This window comes from Crotalus tigris, unplaced genomic scaffold (assembly GCF_016545835.1).
Source record: "Crotalus tigris isolate CLP2741 ecotype Arizona unplaced genomic scaffold, ASM1654583v1 scf7180000017668.6805642782:7212621, whole genome shotgun sequence".
NCBI classification, from domain to species: domain Eukaryota; kingdom Metazoa; phylum Chordata; class Lepidosauria; order Squamata; family Viperidae; genus Crotalus; species Crotalus tigris.
In genome coordinates, this window is record NW_024096554.1 from 3,991,363 (window position 1) to 4,011,439 (window position 20,077).

Here is a 20,077-nt window from a genome sequence, read left to right on the forward strand (position 1 = left end):
CCCCAAATCTCCCTCCGCCAAGCAAAAACCAGCTCTGTAGAAATGCAGATATCATAAACCATTTAGGAAGGTTGGTGCCAGGAAGCTGGAGCTGATGGGATTAAAAAGACAAAGATCCCTAGAATCAACAACCTCTCACCCAAAAAAATCCAACACAGGACATAGCCATCAGCCACAGCCCCAGGGAAGCAGGATATGACCTTTAGGACATAATAGGATTAACCCACCACCATCAGAATACCAGAAAGGCACGCTCAGACTCAGGTCAAAGTACATGACACAGGAAATACAAAGCCTCAAACGGAAACAACTCCAAACACAAAAGTCCAGGAAGGTATAAAACCCACCACTCCCAGCAACATGTAGTCAACTTTCCCAGAGCCACGCTTCTGTCTGGTTTTGCTCTTCAATAAACTACAACCTTCTTTCTAAAGCAGTCTTCATTTTGTTTATTCCCAGCTTGGACTGGACCCTGACAAAGACTTTTCTTTCAACACTACTTTACAGCTATAAATGCCCTCCATGACAATTTGATTATTTTTTGAAAATAAAGCTGGACAATATTGTATGAGTCCAATATAGATAGTGTGGTTATTTGGATTGGATTCTATATGTGAAGGATATATGACTTTGGACTGAGCTGAGTGAATGCATAGGTGTTCATCGCTTTTTACTTTGATTGCTATCTCTTTATTTGATGGACAATGTATGCTTTATTCTGGGAGTTCAGGTCCATACATTTTAAAAGTGCTGAGGTTCAGAAACACCGGTCTAATTAGTCCAAAAATCCAAATTAAAGCTTATAGCTATCTGGCTTCTGTAGGAATACATCCAGTAAACAAGAGCTCATTTTTTATTGTTGTTTTTCTCCCCTAAGAGATTTTAGTTTTACATTTTATATCCACCATAGTTTCTACTTAGACTATGTATGGTATGAAATAATATTTTTTATTTACATGAAATATTAGTTTTTGTATTCAAAAGTATTTTTTAACAATAAACTCTTATTTCTATATAATCTCTTCCATGTTTTTAAGCAGGGACATTTGCACACAGAGAGAAATTACCAGTACCTACTTGCTGTTTATTATGAATTACAAAGAGAGCATTAGCTGCTTAATAATATTGCTACCTTACTGCATCACTTCTTGTCCTGTGTCATCATCTCCATTAAAGGAAAACTAGTATTACATAAAAAGCAAATGGGAAATCACTCAGAGAGAAGCCTCCGTAGCTGGCTTCACTATTGCTTTGCTCTTACTATTAGAATGTTTTTCCTAGCTTCCAGTTGCAATTGGTCTCCCTGTAAGGGGCATACTCAATAGTTGGTCTCACTGTAAGGGGCATATTCAACCAAAGTGTCACTTGAGTGGAATCATTCCAAACTATGTGGAGGGTTTGGTTGTTGAAGAGGTTTAGGTTAGAGGAATGAAGAAGCAAGGAAATAGTCTGTGCATGTTAAAAAAAAAAAATCTCAAAAGCTCTCAAACTTCATTTCATTTTCAGTAACCAAGTTAGTGGATGCTGAACTCCTTTCAGCCTGAACCAACTGATGTCTTTTCTCCATTTCCTGATTTTGAAATAAACCATAACATAAAATCAACAACAAAGAAGACTCCTTCTCCTGAAAAAATCCACCACTGTGTGGAAAGTGAAAGATTTAGGACTCACTTTCCTTGTCGTTCTTCACCTCCTTGAGGAGAAAGTTCTCAAAGCGTTTGCGCTGTCCCACATAACTCATTGCCTTTCGGAACTTGCAGATCCTCCTGATGAAGGCGGTAAGAATACACCAGCATCTTTTCTGGAAAAGAGACCATTGTTTGCAATGCTCAGTACAGGGCAGCCTGATCGCTCACCTTGTTAATTCTCACAAATGAGAAAAATTAGAATAGAAGACAAAGAATTGGAGAAGATCACAAAGTATAAAGATCTGAAAATCGAAATTGAACGATTATGGCATAAACCAGCCATGCTGGTCCCTGTGGCTATCAGCACACAAATATCATATCTAAAAATATTGGGCAGCTCTTAGAAAATCTTCCCATTGACAAAAAGTTCCACTGTCAATAGAAATGGACCCATTGTTTGGATCCATACATATACTATACATATTAATTACAACTTCCTAGGTTCTTGGGAAGAACTCAGTATTATGAAGGCCAACACCAGCTAAAGAACTAGCAACTGTGTTGGGTTAATAATAATAATAACAACAACAATAACAATAATACCAAATCAAAATGAAATAAAACAGGGGGGCCACAATCACTATGTCCTTTGGGTCTGCGAGAACCACCTGTTCTTCAGTAAATTTTTGAATGATCTAAAGATGGGAACCACACAAATCTCTGGAGGAAGATTATTCCAGAGGGTTTTTCTCTTACTGTTTGCTTTATGGTTATTGTACATGGAATGTAAGATTTGAGGTTTGACACTTCCAGCAGAAAAGGTTGAGAAAAAAAATCTTGTTATTTAAAGCCCCCACATTATTTCAGACTCTGAACATAGCATATCAATTGATTAGGAGAATGTCATGACAGAATAAGGTCATCTCTTTGATTCAGCTGATTCTTCAAGACAAGTTAGAAGTTCATTATTGCAGACAAGCTTTGTTTATTGAATGTAATGCCCTGCATTCTGGCTTCCTCTGACCCTTCAAAGGGTAGAATAGCTTTTTAAACCAGATCCAAGGCAACTGAGTCAGCTATTTATGAATTTGTAATTTCAGATTGGGTCCGAATAGAAGGATGTAAACACAAAGCCCTGCTTTGCAATCATCAGTCTCTATGGAAGCTATGAATCCAATCCCTCCCCACCACTACTCCTTCAACCATCAGTCACCTGCTTGCTTGTCAATTGAGAATCCTTCTTTGTCTTCCAACCAGCTGAAACAAGGGCAACATCACTATCAGGATATAGGCCTTGGTACATATTAAACCTGCCAGTAAAAAAGGAAAATCATTTTGGTAAATTATTACTCCTTGTTATCTATTGCAATTCATTTCACTTGAAGATGTTTATAGGACAAACTTGAGTGTAACAAGCAAAGGATTCTGCATCAAGATTGAGTTGGCACTTAAATCATCCTACATTCTCCCCCATTTCAGGGGCTGCGGAATAATTTATATCCCAGATTACCAATTGCTCATATGGTAATTCACATATGAGCAGTGTGGACAAAAAGCAAATCCTAGATCAAAAGAGGCTAAACTCCAACTTTACTCCAACCCAGAACAAAAATACAACAGGTTTCCTTTGAGGAATACCAACTCATTGTTATCTGTATTATTATGATAATGCCTCTGTGGCTTTCCATATCACTACATATAGTATTCTGACTATAGAATGGCCCAAAATGAACAACCCCCATGACACTATTTGGCCATTGCCCTTTACTCACCACTTTTCTTCCAAGTTCCTCAGGACTAATATTTGAGCAGTGACCAATATGGGAACAGGGACTGATGGTAACTTTGGAATCTCATGGATGACATATTCATCGCAATGCAGCAGTTTTTCTGGATAAGAGAAAGTATATACCATTGTACTGATTGTTTTGTCCCTGAGTGTCTCTTAGTGGTCACTTCATTATAGCATTGTATTTTTCATGCAACTCTGAAAGAGCCACACTATTTTTTTTTAGCCTTGTAAAGAAGCCTGAAGAGTTTGAAGGAACAGCAAAGAGGTGCTCTTGTGCAAGATCCAAAGCACTTCTTCCCAATCTTTTTTGAAGCATTCAAAGCTCTCAGGTTGAGTTCTTCTCAAATCGGCTTGAGCAAACCAGACTTGGAAGCATTACAAGGAGCTAAAATCAGGAGGAGACTGGGAACTTTCTGCTGAGAAAGACAATACTGCCTTTTCTCCCCTCTGTCTCACAGGTTCACAGGGCACCAGGCAGAAGGACCATCCAGACTAGTAAGGCAAAAGCACAAGAGGGGCAGAAGATTTTGTGGCTGTCAGCAAGGAGGTAAGCTTCAACAGTGAATCATCCCTGGGCCTGTCTCTAGCCTTGTGAGGTAGAATGAGAGACTTGCTTGCTGCATACCAGGTGGGATAGCATTTAAGAAGTAAGTTCGGACACACTCGTTGATCTGCATATGCTGAATCCTGGGATCTAGCTCATTTTTTATATCTTCTACAGCCAGGCAGAAAAGGAGAGGGGCTTCTGCATTGTGCAGCCGAAGGAAGTTCTTGAAGTACTCAAAATGGAGCGAGTTCTGCATCACTTCAGAAAGAGTTCTAAGAAGGAAAGAGAGATGAGGAAGCTTCAAGGGGCTACTTTCCCATTAAGCTACACAGATGTTCAATCGCTAAAGATGGTGATGCAGTCCATTTAAAAACAAACAACAGTAATATCAGTAAAAGACACATGGTGCAGGAACATAGTATAGTATACAATTATTGACAAATCATACGGTAATGAAAGTCACTATTTAATTAATACTGAATTCACAGAAAAGGATTTACTTTCTTCCCCATTTAGAACAGTACATCCTCTTCTGTTTAAAAACATCATCTTTTCTCTAAAATCAATTTTCTAGGCCTGATAATAAGAGTGTGGGGATTCATATTAGACACATGTGGTTTAAACAGCCCCCTCCCTTTTAGGGTCTTTTTTAAAATCAGTGCTGACTTCCAGTGACTACCTGGACATATATCCCTGCTGGTTTTTTGGCAAGATTTCAGATGTAGTGTGCCATTTGCCTCTTTTCTAGGACTGAGAGTGAGTGGCTGGCCCAAGGTAACCCAGCTGGGTCTCTATTCAGTTATAAAACTTATTGTAGAAGCTGGTGCTTCTTTGTGCCTAGCTAAATTTTCAATGCAAAAAAAGTAAATTGCCATGAGATCTTTGGAGATAAGGAGGGAAAGAAATGTGTCAGATTAAATCATGTTTCAGAATATCCAAATAATACTGAAAGAAAACAAAGCAAAACAACCCCTCCCCTTTGCTTTTAGGGAGCAGAGCTTCAGGGATCTATATACCCATCACACCTTCCTTCCAGTTTTTTTCCTAAGGCTGTTTCTGATATCTCTCATTCACAAACTTGTTTCTTCATATCATCTATGTCTTACATTGCTTCTCGTCTCCAATACTATTCCTTCCTCTGGGCTATGGAGACCATGGGAGGTTGCACATTTAGCAATTTAGGAAAAATCTCCTAATAGGCTACATTATAATATTAATATTTGCCTGCCTTGATCAGAGCCCCGAACTCTGCTTTGCTTCCTTTGATGCAGAAGCAGGGAAAGCATACAATTTCATACAAGCAGCATGGGTATGCACAGTCATTTCTTGCATGCCTGACTTCAAATGGGATTGCAGATCTTCAAAGCAATACCAGATTTACAGTGCAATCTTACCTATGTTCACTTGGTTAAATTCAACAGGCTTTAGTTCTGAAAAAGCACACATAGGAGTGTAGCAATAAATGCTTAAAAAACAAAAGACGTCAAGAGATGGTGGCCTAATAATTTTAAAGGTGCCAATACCTCCTTGGATCTTTGAAAAATTTGATGAACTCACCAAAACATGTGTTGATAGCATAGAATGAGCAACCTGCAAGGACTAGAGTAGACCTGACAACTTTATGAATTACACAAAATTCCACTGGTAGCAAGGAAGGGCTTCTGTTTAAATGAAAATAAGAGCTTTAGAGAAAATATCTTTATTTGGAGTTTGTCAAAGAAATGAAGAAAATATTGGAAATATACTCCCTCACTCCATCTGTAATTCCCTGATCCATATTTCTTAGTGTTTTTTTTTTCTCTACCTGCTATTTAATGAGCAAAGCCTGTTTGGCTAAAAATTGGAATGAAATAGCAGAATGTATCCCTTTTTGGTGGATGAGATAAATACCTGGGCTTTGAAATTGGTTTCCTAATCACAGCCTTCCTCAGGAAGGAGAAACTTGATCTGGCCCATTGGAGACTCCTTTTGGGAACCACTGGCCGAACAAACACTTCTGTAAAGAAATAATAGGACATTTCCAGATAAGTACAATCTCTGTCTTATCTGATTTGGGAGCAGGGCAAGAAGCACCTTCTGAAGATGAGCGTAAAAGATTTGAAGCTTATATTAAATCTTCAATTCACCTGAGCATTAGCAGACGTAGGTTAGGATCTGCTCACAGAACAAATTAAACCCCTTCACACTGATTGATCGACATCATCTTTGGCCATTTTAGATGCTTCTAGCTCTCCCCTGCTGCAATTGCAGTATCAGGAACCCTGGTGGCACAGTGGTTAGAATGCAGTATTGCAGGCTAACTCTGCCCATAGACCTGAAGTTCGATCCTGCCAAGCTCAAGCTTGACTCAGCCTTCCATCCTTCTGAAGTCAGTAAAATTAGGACCCATTTTAGATTGTTGGGGGCAATATGCAAATAATGTTGACATTGCAAACCACCCAGAGAGTGCTGTAAAGCACTGTGTGACAATATACATACTGTAAGTCTAAGGGCTATTGCTATTTTATACTAACTGAGCATTGCCACTTTCCAGCACCAAGTGCCCTGCAGAAGAGGCTGCATTTCCCTTTGCTGAAACATTACTGGATGGTTGAGGTGGCCCTTGAAGAGAGTGCTTCCCATCGCATGCTAGACATACCAGCAAGTCGGCAGGATAGGAGGAAGGCACAAAATGGCACAAGAGACAAGCTGCCAAGATGGACAGACTGAATATCTGCATATTATTTTTCATTATTTTATTTTATTTGAGGGGGAAGGGGAATATTTTTAAATGTGAAGTGAAGATAGCTAACAATACCCAAGCAGCGATTGGTTCAGGCATTCGGGTTCCCTTATCAGCTAATAACTGGCAGGTTATAAGTGGCTGTCAGTTCTCCACCAGCCTCATCTGCTTACAAACAACTAGATTTTTTCCTGTTCCTGCAGTATCTTGTATCATCAGAATATCTTACTTCACTTCAGTGGTGAAATCATAAAATTTGGGCAACAAGAGTCTGAAGCACTGGTACTCTGAAAATATGATATCCTTGCAGAATCTCAAGACTGCTGCAGGAAATACAGTTAGTCCTCATTTAGCGACTGCTTGGTTTAACAACTGTTTGCAGTTCTGAAAGTGATGAAAAAGTAACTTTACAACCAATCATCATTTACAACCTTCACAGATCTGTAAGAGGTAAGGAAAGCTGAAGTAGGATAATAAACACAATCATGGTTTCACTTTGTGACTGCTTTGCTTAATGATCAAGCTGCTAGTCCCAATTGTGGTTGCTAAACAAGGAGTATCTGTCCTTTATTTTTAGACGCCTCCAGATTTTTAAGGTAACAGAAAGGAACCAATACACCATAATCATTTCTATTGGAAGCTCTCTTCTATTTTCCTCCATATTGTTTGTGAGCCAGGTGAATTCCTCTTGAATCCAGCACTCCAAGAACTTACTGCCTGATGGACATCTCTTGCAGAACTCCCTGAAGTTCTTGCTAAGAAGTTCCACAGCCATCTTGGGATTCAGCCGAGCCAGCTCCTCAAACGTCATGCCGCCATAATCTGTTGTTATGGGCAGGGGGAGAAGCGGGAAGAACAAGCATGGGAGTCATTAGCAGTTCTGAGCTACCTGATTGAGTTGACTACTTAGGATTTGTTCAAGTTATGGGGGAAGAAATTTACAGCTCGGATGTAACTCAGTACACCATGAAATTGCAGGTGATTTTGTATCTGGCGTCATGAGAGATTCAGCCATGCATTTTAGACCCTATGGCTCCATTCTTAAAGCACTACAAGCAATTTTGCCCAACCAGGAAGCAGACTCTAATTCAATCCAGCTACCTTTGTTCTCTGAGCCACCTAATGCTGCCCCAGTTCCAAAGAACCAACTCTTGCGGTTCCAGAGATAAATCTCTGCAAACACGATTTCCTTACACTTCTGAGAGCTGGGTGGAAATCTGCCTCCGGACAGCTTTTTGAAGGCACTCGCCAATTGGCTATCTAGCACTCAGAATATGGCCCTTAGGTAATTCAATATGGAGACTCCTGCCACTCTCAATCAAAGCAATATACACCGGCTCCATTTTTACCTCCGTAAAAAGGACCTATGTTATATTATTTATTCGGTAACCAGAAAAAAAAGAGTGCAAAGGCAATAGAAAAATATGATCATTTGAAGTCCTTGGTGTTCTCAGAACTCGGTTGTGATGAAAGTTAGCCTAGAAGGAAATATTAAAAAGGGCAGAAAAATATATTTTTCTTCAAAAGGACTTTTTAAAACCAAACCTGGCTCCAAATCTATCTCTCTGCCCCAAGCAAGACTTTAGCCCTATACAAATGCAAATGTAAAACCATCAGAAAGTTGGAGCTAGAGCAATCAAGAAGACAAAAGAGAAGATCTGCATACCCCACCCAAACTCTAGGAGTCAGCCCCATCACCTGGGAAGCAGGATATGATAACAGAATTAAACCACAGATATCAAGGCCTAGACAAACACTCAGAAACAGTCTCAAGGTTCATGCCACAGGAACAGGAAACTATTCCAAACAAAAGGCTAGGGGGGGTATAAAACCTACTGCCCATGTGCTCAATCTCCTCCCCTTCGCTCTCCTTCTCTCTCCTCTGCACTTTCCTGAAGAACCATCTTTCTGCAATAAACTGTAACCTTCTTCCCAAAGCAGTCACCATGTTTGCTTATTTATTCCCGGCTTGGATGAACCAGGATGAAGACTTTACTTCTAGCAATTTGGCACCCCGAGATGGGACACCAAGCTAACCTCTCCAATGGACTGAGACTGGTAAGCCCCATCTTGCAGGCAGCAGACCCCCTTGTGTCTGTGGATGGGTTTCCCAGGCCTTGCCCATGTGGAACTAGGGTAGTAAAGGGAGTTTTGAGAGTTTGAGCTCAAGGGCTGCTTTGGAAAGAAGATGAAAGTGAGTACCTCTAAATTTTAAGTTTAAAGCCCAGGGGAACAAAGAAAATGTGTGTATTTCTGTTTGTGTGAGTCAGAAGACTTTTTTTTCCAATCACAGTTGGATTTTGCTGCTTCTGGTCTTTCCTAGCCGCAGAAAGCATCTGTTTAATTGGCAGAACCTGGAAAGCATGGGTTGGCCAGAGCACAGAACCTTTTGTTAGGGAAAAGGGAGAGGCTGTGTGAAAATGAAATGGAATGAGTGAATGAAAGAATTGGATTTGGGCAACTAGCTGGTAAGGCCCTGTAAGCAAAGCAAAGTTTGGAAAGAAGTCTCATAAGAAGACTTCGGCTGTGTTAGGAAAGAAGTCTCACAAGGAGACTTCAACTGTGTTAGGAAAGAAACAAGGAGACTTCGACTGTATTAGGAAAGAAGTCTCACAAGGAGACTTCGTTTGTGTAGTGTATGGAAGAAAAATAGACTTTGCTTAGGGCTTTGCTGGGAAACCAATTTGGCTAAATAAAGGTACTTAAAAGGGAAAATAAGAAATAGTGATTCTCTCTCTCTCTCTCTTTCTCTATGCAACCACGTGGTATGTTTAAAATATGTGCCTTCCCTAACTTGAATTATCTGAAATTTATGGTGGGAATGACTAGGATGTGTAAAACTAAGACTTCTGTTCTCTTGTCTTTGTGTATATATGTTTGTCGAAGTCTGTGCGTGAGAGGTAAATGTGACTGTTAACTGTTTCAAATCCAAAGGAAAAAGAATTTTAAATTCTGCTAGAAATTCTGCTTAAAATAAGCCACAAAAAGGAAAAACCTCACTCTGTTTGTCTGGCCAACAAACAGAGTGAAGAAAAAAGAATTGTGTTTGTTTGTTTTCCTTTCTCTCTGTGTACACTCAAGAACAGCCTTAAGTTACCAGGAGGGATGGCTTTAAGTTTATCTGTTGGAAAAGTTTCACTTGCATTTACTGTATGTGTTTTATCTATCCTTTTCCTGAAAAATGTGTGTCTATCTACAAGAGCATTTTGAAACTCAAGTCTGCTTATGTGGGGAAATAATTTTTTAAAGTTACTTTTCTTATCCTATCACTTACTGGTGAAACTACTATGAAGCTTTCTGAAACATAAGCATTTTCCAATCTCTAAAATAATGTTATCTATTTTAGAATAAATGTTAAAGGCAGATTCTCCTGCCCTTGGCAAGTTGCACATATTAAAATATTAGGCTTTTAAAATTTGGAGTTTTCAGCATTCTCAAACTGTCTGCAAGCTACCCCCCTTCCAATTTTTTTTCCTGCCCTTTGTTCTCCATACCTTTTGTCTGCCTCTCCTGGGAGAGTCCACCCAGAAAGGGGGGGGGAGACCTTGTTCTTGTATCTTTCAGCCTGAAACCCTCTCCCAAGTCTTTGGAAGCAGAACACACAGACCCAGATGCTGCCTCCATCCATTTGAGCCATGGAATTGAGTTTTGAATCCAGCCATCCACTAAAAAGCCACCATGCAATCTGAGTGGGGAACATCTTCCCAAGTCCTACCATTTACCCAGATGCCTGTGAGAGCTGCAGAAGGAAGGTGGTGCCATGTGAAGCCTCAGAAGAGAAAATTAGACTGTGGGGGGAGGGTGGAAACTCATTGTAAACTTTTCTTTCTTGCCCCATTTGTATTGTAACAAGCCAGTTGAATGTATTAGTGGAGAGATGGCATTTAGGAATAAGTGGTAGAACAAGTACTGAACACCTTGGACTTCTATCTGGTGGGAGGGAAAACTTTTCCAGAATGTTTGTATTGCCTGTTTTGTAGAAATAGCTGCATATGCACACATACACCATTCACACCATTCAGAGTCTATCCCCTCCACCTACCTTTAGTAAAGTTCCTCAGGCTGATTTTTGCTCTATTGCACCAAAGCTTTGTGGGACCAACTTCCAACAGATTCCAGGGGGGAGGGAACTAGGCCCCCTCAGGTGATTTGCAATTCATATGCCCTGACTAAGGAAGCAACAGGAAAAACCCGAAACTTCAGCCCTTAATATCTTGCACTGGTGAGCCCAGATTGGGATTCCTAGAGCTCAGTATGTGCAATTTAAAGAAAAATTTAATAGCCTGGCATATTGGACATTACAAACCTGGATGCACTGAATTAAGAGCTAAGGCAGGAAACAACCCTTGAAATTGGGCAGCCAGTGGTCATGTACTAAGGAAAACCATGGCTGTGAAGAATTTTGGGAGGTATGCAAACCTGACTGGAAGCTAAAGGTGATATCCAACATTTGAAAATGATTGGCACAGAATATTGGACACTATAAATTTCTTTTCCACCTAACAAAATTTTGCCCTGACTTTTAGAACTTTATGGGTGCAAGCTCCCCTTTTGGGAGCCACTAAAGGGATCTTTTTCTGCTGCCTCCATTAATGTCTTATTATTATTATTATTATTTTGCTTAACAGTTTAAAAGCTTGCCTACCAAGTCTCCCTGACCAGATCAATTTTAATGTTGTGCCAATAAGTGTGTCATAAATACACACTTAAGGCACAAAGCGGGGGATTGATGAAAGTTAGCCCAGAAGGAAATATTAAAAAGGGCAGAAAAATATATTTTTCTCAAAAGGACTTTTTAAAACCAAACCTGGCCCCAAATCTATCTCTCTGCCCCAAGCAAGACTTTAGCCCTATACAAATGCAAATGTAAAACCATCAGAAAGTTGGAGCTAGAGCAATCAAGAAGACAAAAGAGAAGATCTGCATACCCCACCCAAACTCTAGGAGTCAGCCCCATCACCTGGGAAGCAGGATATGATAATAGAATTAAACCACAGATATCAAGGCCTAGACAAACACTCAGAAACAGCCTCAAGGTTCATGCCACAGGAACAGGAAACTATTCCAAACAAAAGGCTAGGGGGGGTATAAAACCTACTGCCCATGTGCTCAATCTCCCCCTTCGCTCTCTGTGCTCTCTGCCCTTCTCTCTCCTCTGCACTTTCCTGAAGAACCATCTTTCTGCAATAAACTGTAACCTTCTTCCCAAAGCAGTCACCATGTTTGCTTATTTATTCCCGGCTTGGATGAACCAGGATGAAGACTTTACTTCTAGCAGTTGCTTGCTTGCAGACATTTCATTACCCAATTAGGTGACATCATCAGCACAGCTCACAATATGAGTCTTTTCAGCCTACCTTCTGAAATATTCTCTCTCTAGAGATTAGGATGGATCTGACCTTGTTATTTTTTGTGAGAGCCTAAAGATTTGGTTTTGTGCTTGTTTCCGGGACCCCAGGTGGGTTAATGATTCATAACTGCTGAATTTCTCTCAGTGTGTTCTGTGAATTATAATTCCTTGATTTTTATTTTTAACCTTGTTTGTTGCTCAGAATAATTTGTTGAGATGAGCAGCTATTTTATATTAAACAAACAAACAAACAAAGCTGGCCTACAAATGGAAATGTTGATTTTAATCTTGAATTTTGTGAATGAAGCAGGGCTGCATGCAATACAAGTCCTGGCTGTGTCTCCCAGAGTTGCTGAGTTAAAATTAATAAATAATAATAATAATAATAATAATAATAATAATAAATATTATTGACAATATTTTTGTGTGTATGTGTTTGTGTGTATATATATATATATATATATATATATATATATATATATATATATATATATATAATGTGGATTCCCATATATATTATTCCATAATTTGAAACTGTGGGCTTGACGGCCCACATCTAGGATGCTACAGTTGAGTATGTATCTGAGTGACAGAAAATATTTTATTTGTATTCTTATATTAAAATGATTCAAACTGCTTTTTCCTTAATGAGAAACTGATCCACCCCCTCCCCATGTCCCCATATTGACCTCAAATACAACCCATCTCTGTTGGATGTTGGCCACTGAGCAATTCTCAGGGTCCTTTTAGGATAGAGATTTAAAACCATGCTAAGTACCAAGTGGACAGAGGCCACTTGACATGCTAAACCCAGGTCAATCCAATAGCAGTAAGAGACCTGTAGCAGCAAAGGCCTGTTTCTCATAACATGCTAAGACAGTGGCTGACTTCCCACAATCCTTCAGTCAAAAATTACCCCATACCATTGTAGCTTAAACAAGCATGTTGTATATCAACAGATAAATGTGGATCCATGTACCCCAAATATATTCTAAATTGCTAACCCTGCAAGGACTTAGATCTTGCTCTCCAGTTAAACACTGCTTTTGCTGAGCCAACTCTGTCAATTTACCTCTCTGTGGCACAACAGGCTCCAATTCCATGAAAATAGAGCCTCCCATGGCCAGGTCCTGAATGCCCAACAGTCGCCAGTGCTCTCGTGTCAGCAGGTCAATGTCTCTCATGCCAGCTAAGGCCTGGCTCAGATGCAAGGATTCAACAATCCTTTTGATCAGCTGCAGGTTCTCAGTTCTGTCATACCGTTCTTCTGCATTTGGTTTCTTTTCCTTGCCACTCTGCAGAAGAAAATATTAATGTGCAAAGTACAGCTGGTTATTCAAAGCAGTGAATTTTGGAATACTACACAATGCAGATCTATATAGAACTTTTTTTCTCAGACTCTGAGATTGGACTGCCAGATCTAGGCTGAAAAAATCCCCATGAGATGGAGGCTGACACTAATGTGGAATAATGTGAACAATCACTAGAATATTGATGTGTCTGCATAATTACTGGAATAGTGCTGTGTTAGTAGTATGGGACTAACCTAATGTGCATCGCACTTGGATACAGTGGATGTAGCAAACTCTCTATTATATACCCGTGAGAAATGAACTTAATGTATTACAATGTGTATTTCAATGTGTGTTCTTTTGTTCCTGAGAAAAGGAAAGTATAAAACTGAAGTCTGAACCTGCCCTCGGGGTTCAGAATTGCTGTTGTTATTGCTTCTGAACCTGCGCAATAAATCTCTCTGCTAAAACCTCTGGAATTCGTAAGAGTCCTTCTGTTTTCCACAAGAACACAACTGTTAAAACTTTGCTGCCTTGAAGTAATCACTGAGACTTTTTTTTAGCCCAAATCTTGAAGGCCTATTCTGAGAGACCTGGGGGGCAGTATGTTCATTCTGAATCCCCCGCTTTCTAATCTTGTACTTGCTTTCTAGAACCTTGTCAGGTTTTTTTTTAATTCACTGGTTTTTGGTCATCAAAGTCAGTAGCTCAATAATCAGGAGTGCTTGGAGAAATGGAAATATCTGTCTGTTAAAACTCACTGCTTTTTGCAAACAAAGCCTTGAAGGACTACTTTTGAGTACATCTCTGGTCTAATCCAATTGAAAACACCATTCTTGAGCTACTCTGATGGCCTTTCATTGAAACTATTTTTTAAAAGCTTGTTTTAACAGGCAACAGACCCTCATATCACATGTTACCAAAGCAAATTCTCTAATCTTGTATCTAACATCTATTCCTTCTGAAATTTTTGATAACTTTTCTGCTCCAAGACTATACAAGTAGTTCTCAACTTACAACAGTTCATTTACAACAGCACTGAAAAAAATGACTTATGACCATTTTTAACATTTATGACCATTGCAGCAACCCCATGGTCATGTGATCAAAATTCAGGTACTTGGCAATTGACTCATATTTATGATGGTTGCAATTTCTCAGGGTCAAGTGATCACCTTTTGCGACCTTCGGACATGCAAAGTCAATGGAGAAACCAAATTCACTTAACAACCGTGTTACTAACTTAACAATTGCAGTGATTCACTTCACAAACCTAGCAAGAAAGGTCGTAAAATGGGGCAAAATTCACTTAACAAATGTCTCACTTAACAACAGAAATTTGGGCCTCCATTGTAACTTACAATGTATAGGTTTTGTTTCCCTTGTATTTTATTTGGATCCCTTACTTGTCTCTCCCACCTGAACTAAAGATCTCTGTAGCTCCCTCTTACCACATAATACAGGAACATTTTGTCATCATTCTGAAGGAACTCCTCATAGAGGAAGCTGAGTATCTAAAATGAACATAAGAACACCACCTAAGTAAATGATTTTTTTCAGTTTCACACAAATTGATTATTTAGCAGTGACTAGATATTGGTCCTTTCCTTACTGTTGAATACTATTTTCTCCTCCCATTTTTTGAGTTGGCAGAAAATTATGCTATCAGAACATTTGATACCTCCATTGCCAATCCTTATTTTGCCTCTATTATGTCTGTTCCTCCTAACTTTCTTTCAAGCAATGGGTGACAAAGCCTAATGGATTTTATTTACCTTGGGTCTGCCTTTGGACAGTTTTGGAATAAGGGGGGACTAGTATCTTAAGATGAGTTCAGCCAATGATGATTTAAGCCAGTGTCACTCATGGGCTGGAGACAATGTTAGCAATGCTTTAGGAACCCTGCAAAAATAAATTGTTATCAGAGCACATTTAAACCATGTTAGTTACAAGCAATGAAGCACCCTTTCTATCTGTAAGGCAAACCATAGATATAGCCCCAGGACCTAGAAAAGCTGCTGAAAGATTAGGTTGCTTTTCCTGGAAAAAAGATGGAGATGATGGTCTTCCCACCTTACAGATTTCCTTCTGTGCCTTCAGGACCCAGGGAATCACATGACCAGAAGGCAGGAGATTCTGCAAACTCTGGAGTGTCGTTAGTTTCAGAGGCAGATGCCAATTGTTGCTCTGCGTCAGGTACAGCTCACAAATCCTTTCCCCCATCACATGACGCAGAAGGATGTTCCCTTCACCAAGGGAGCACAACATCATGCGCAAAAAGTCCTCCAGGTCATGCCACAGATCAAGCAGATGGACTTCTACTGCATAGTTCCGTCGCAACAAAAACTCCCTGAAGGGGCGTCCTGCACATTTGTCAGCCGTGAGCACCCAAGGAAGGAAGTCTAGGCATGGGGCAGATTTGACGAGGGTTTTCAGAGCAAGCATGGAAGGGAACTGCACCACAGGAGTGGAGGAGCGCAATTTGTTGAAGGTGCACTTGTCAGGGAACGCATCAGATACAGGGGAGGTGAAGAACTCGCTTGGGCTGCTTTTGAAGCTTGGTGATTCGTCAAAAGGCATCACATCCTCAGAGTCCCAGATGAGTTCCGTGTGTCGAGGGCTGGAACTTGAGAAGTTTTTTCTGGAGAATGTCATCTTCTTGGGAATCGGACTGCCTTTATGCGATTTGAGCTTCTGGCTGCAGCCATCTTTTTTTTTCCCTTTGTGAGAAAGGCTCCTACCTCTGATCTGATCCCAGATTTCCCTCTTGTTTTTCAAACTGTAGTAGGATTTTGTGTCCAAACTGCTTTCTCGGATGCTCATGGAAGACAGAGCCGATGACTTCTGCCTCTGCAGGCCTGACTGAAGTGAACGGTCATGATACTGCTTGAGCAGATGGAGACACTTGGGCTCATCCTCCATGCTTAATTTGCAATGAATGAAGAAGTTGGGGAGCCAATAGCTTTCAATCTTGAACAGGACCACTTTCTGCATCTCACGTAGGATTTCCCTCCGAGTGTGGATGTGTTGCCGGTGGAAGGGAGTCTTTTTCAGAAGTGATTCTGGGAAGAGGAGAACAAATCAGAAAATGAGGACTCAGGGATTTCCTTGTTTATGGAAGGAGGAAGAGGGCATACCTGAATTCTTTAATCCCATGCTGACTTGTCTATTTCTGATGTTTGGATCAGACCTATGGAGGCCATTACTGAGCTGTTACTGCCTAGGCAAATCTTTCTGGGAATTTTCTGGCTGGGAATTTTGCAAGTTTAATTTGAGCATATTTGCAGGGATGCCAGTTTGAGGAAGCTCAGATAATCTGTTTCAAGTATTTTCTATGCTTCTCATAGCCGACTCTTTGTGATTTTAAATGTTAAGGAACATTTCAAGCCCACACATGCACAGATTTGTAAAATGGCTATTTGTAAAAAATATACTCAAGTACCCCTTTCTAGAGTCTAAATGGCTATGTGTTCATATGAAACATTTAATAGTTAAAGGCCTAAGGCAGGGGTGTCAAACTCAATTTCATTGAGGGCCGCATCAGCATTGCAGTTGCCCTCGGGGGACCAGGTGGGTGTGGCCAGGGCGGCCTACTGGGTGAGCATGGGTGGAGTAGGTGTGGCCTATTGGGCGGGCATGGCCAGCTCTATGTCGTTCACATCAAGGGTGCCTGTGAAGGCCTGGGCAGGAGTGGGGCAGATCTGAGGGTCTCTGGCAGAAGGGGGTGGGATCAGGGCAAGTGCCAAGGCAGGGTCCACTGGAGGAGCCTCACCATTCCTCTCAGGCCATGCGGGGGGGCTGGATAGTGGTGCGGGCTGCCCGGAGCCCTGGGCAGCAGAGGTCAAATGCCCAGCCTGGCCTTCGAGTACCCATGGCACCAAGCCCAGCCCCATTTCCCCAAGTGGGCGCCCAGCTGCACTTACCTCCTCCTCAAGGCTGCTGCTGCTGTGCTTGCTCTCCTTAGCCAGGTTGCTCATGATGGATACAAGGGCAAAATCAGAGGGAGGCCCATTCCCTCTCCATGGGAGGAGACCTGGCTTTGTATCCAAAGCTTCCTTAGCAATAGGATGGGAGACCCCCAGGATAGGCCAGGAGGAGGGGGCAAGGGGATGGTAAAAGCGCATCAGGGTAGGACTAAGGCAGGACTTCCCTCAGACCCTCCCTCTACTTCTTTCCTTTCTTCCTTCCTAAGTACAAAGTGGTGGGAAAATATTTGAGATGAGAGAGGGAGAAAAACAGGCAAGAAACGCAGCTGGGGAGGTGTCATCCTTCATGAGGAATGAAGAAATGCACCATTGCCTGGAAGTGGCCAGCACATGACCCTCATCTACTTCACATATCTGGCTTGGTGGGCTCCGTGGGAGAGGATGCCATGAACAGCGTGAGAGTCAATGTTACCCAGGCAATGCCGCCCAGCCCCCAGCCTGCCCGGTTTCAGCAGGCAGCGAGGCACTCTCCTCACAGCGCCGAGAGGCTGAGCCAGGCAGCACAAATTGAAAAGAAATGCGATGCCGCCCAGCCCCCAGCCTGCCTGGTTTTGGCAGGCAGCGGGATGCTCTCCTCACAGTGCCAAGAGGTTGAACCAGGCAGTGCGAAGCTCACCAGCTTTGCACCTTGCTGCCTGCTGAAACTGGACAGACTGGGGGCTAGGCAGCATTGCACTTCTTATCAGTTTCGTGCCACCCGGCTCAGTTCTTGGCGCTCTGAGGAGAGCTTCCTGCTGCCTGCTGAAACTGGGCAGGCTGGGGGCTGGGCGTCGTCGTGTTTCTTTTTGGATTTGCGTTGTATGGCTCAGCCTCTCAGCGCTGTGAGAGCACCCTGCTGCCTGCTGAAACCCCTCCCCCAGAGCCCATCAAGCCGAATATGTGAAGTAGGCGAGGGCCATTTGCTGGCCACTTCCAGGTGATGGTGCATTTCTTCATTCCCCACAAAGGTGACAGCATGCACCCAGGGGGCGGGGCTGATGCGGCAGGGGCTGGTTCTTCACTCTTTCCAGACTGTCTTGTGGAGTTACGATTGAATGCGTTTCAGCATAGATGGCCACCACAAAATTGTACATTGACTCCCGGCTGGCCTGGGCCAGGGCCAAGGCAGCAGGGGCCATTTCCTCACTGTTTCCAGGATGGCTTCATGGGCCACATGAAACCACTTTGCAGGCCGCATCCAGCCCCTGGGCCTTGTGTGTGACATGTCTGGCCTAAGGGCTGCATTATCATGTGTTAATATGGTCATTATTAACCTTGGTTGGTTCTTTTGTGGTTTTAAGGCTTTTGCAACTTTTGTCTGTTTCATTGGTTTGTGGTTTAATATACTATGTGAATTCAGAACGTGAAGCAATTCAGTACATCAGTTTAAGTGTATTATGCAAGTACATCCACTGAGTGCTATTCTGTCCAGGCTTCCTGAGGGTCGTTGTGAGGTAAATCCATTATGTTGAATAGAACCTCAGTGTTGAGGCAGTTTTGTGTGCATGTGTGTGTGTGTGTGTGTGTGTTTTCCATGCAAAGGTTTTCCATGCAAAGAAAAGGGAAAGCAAATGGAGATGTAAGGCTCTTTGGAAGCATGGGCTTCATGTCTAGTTTAACGAAGAGAAGGAGGAGGGGGGACACGATAGCAGTGTTCCAATATCTCAGGGGCTGCCACAAAGAAGAGAGAGTCAAGCTATTCTCCAAAGTGACTGAAGGCAGGACAAGAAGCAACGGATGGAAACTAATCAAGGAGAGAAGCAACCTAGAACTAAGGAGAAACTTCCTGACAGTTAGAACAATTAACCAATGGAACCACCTGCCTCCAGAAGCAGTGAATGCTCCAACACTGGAGGTTTTTAAGAAGAGACTGGACAGCCATTTGTCCGAAATGGTGTAGGGTTTCCTGCCTGAGCAGGGGGTTGGACTCTTCCAAGGTCCCTTCCAACTTATTACTACTACTATTATTATTATTATTATTATTATTATTATTATTATTATTACTATTATTATTATTATTATTATTATCTTTGTTGGGAAGGAAGTTATTGGCCTAGATAGGTTTTGCTCTAGAAGGCTTTTCATATAACCTTCTTTGAAGAAAGCATAGCCAGCACAGTCTCTAGGAGAGATATTCATCTAGAGGAATTTATAAATCCTTGGTAAGACCACATCTAGAATACCGCATACAATTTTGGTCACCACATTACAAAAAGATGTTGAGACTTTGGAAAAAGTGCAAAGAAGAGCAACTAAGATGATTAAGGGCCTGTAAACAAAAACATATGAAGAACAGTTGCAGGAATTGGGTATGGCCAGTTTAGAGAAAGAAGGACGAGGGGTGACATGATAGCAGTATTCAAGTATTTGAGGGGCTGTCAAAGAAGAGGGAGTCGACTTATTTTCCAAAGCACCAGAAGGCAAGACAAGCAATGGATGGAAACTAATTGAGGAGAGAAGCAATCTGGAATTAAGGAGAAACTTCCTAATAGTGGGGACAATTAACCAGTGGAACAGCTTGCCTTCAGAAGCTGTAGGTGCTTCATCACTGGAGGTTTTTAAGAAAAGACTGGACAGCCACATGTATGAAATGGTACAGAGTCTCTTGCTTGAGCAGGGGTTTGGACTAGAAGACCTCCAAGGTTCTTTCTAGCTCTATTCTGATTGACTGAATCATGGAATGAATCAAACTTTTTCTTCCTGCAGTGAATCAATAGGCGGTCCTTTAGGTTCCTGGAGATGTTGGATTGGTAAGTGGTTTAATGAATCTGAATATTTGAT

At 41.6% G+C, this 20,077-nt stretch overlaps 1 protein-coding gene across 1 annotated transcript in view; it reads right to left on the reverse strand.

Moving 5' to 3' along the window:
• Positions 1-20,077, reverse strand: part of RGSL1 (regulator of G protein signaling like 1) — a 55,864-nt gene that overhangs the window by 20,478 nt on the left and 15,309 nt on the right. Inside the window, exons 7-15 of the mRNA XM_039337118.1 lie at positions 15,405-16,393; positions 14,783-14,845; positions 13,112-13,334; positions 7,404-7,511; positions 5,858-5,963; positions 4,046-4,239; positions 3,401-3,518; positions 2,842-2,938; positions 1,672-1,801 (exon numbers count right to left, since the gene is read on the reverse strand). Of these exons, the coding sequence (XP_039193052.1) occupies positions 1,672-1,801; positions 2,842-2,938; positions 3,401-3,518; positions 4,046-4,239; positions 5,858-5,963; positions 7,404-7,511; positions 13,112-13,334; positions 14,783-14,845; positions 15,405-16,393 (2,028 nt within the window). The remainder of the gene's footprint in view (positions 1-1,671; positions 1,802-2,841; positions 2,939-3,400; positions 3,519-4,045; positions 4,240-5,857; positions 5,964-7,403; positions 7,512-13,111; positions 13,335-14,782; positions 14,846-15,404; positions 16,394-20,077) is intronic.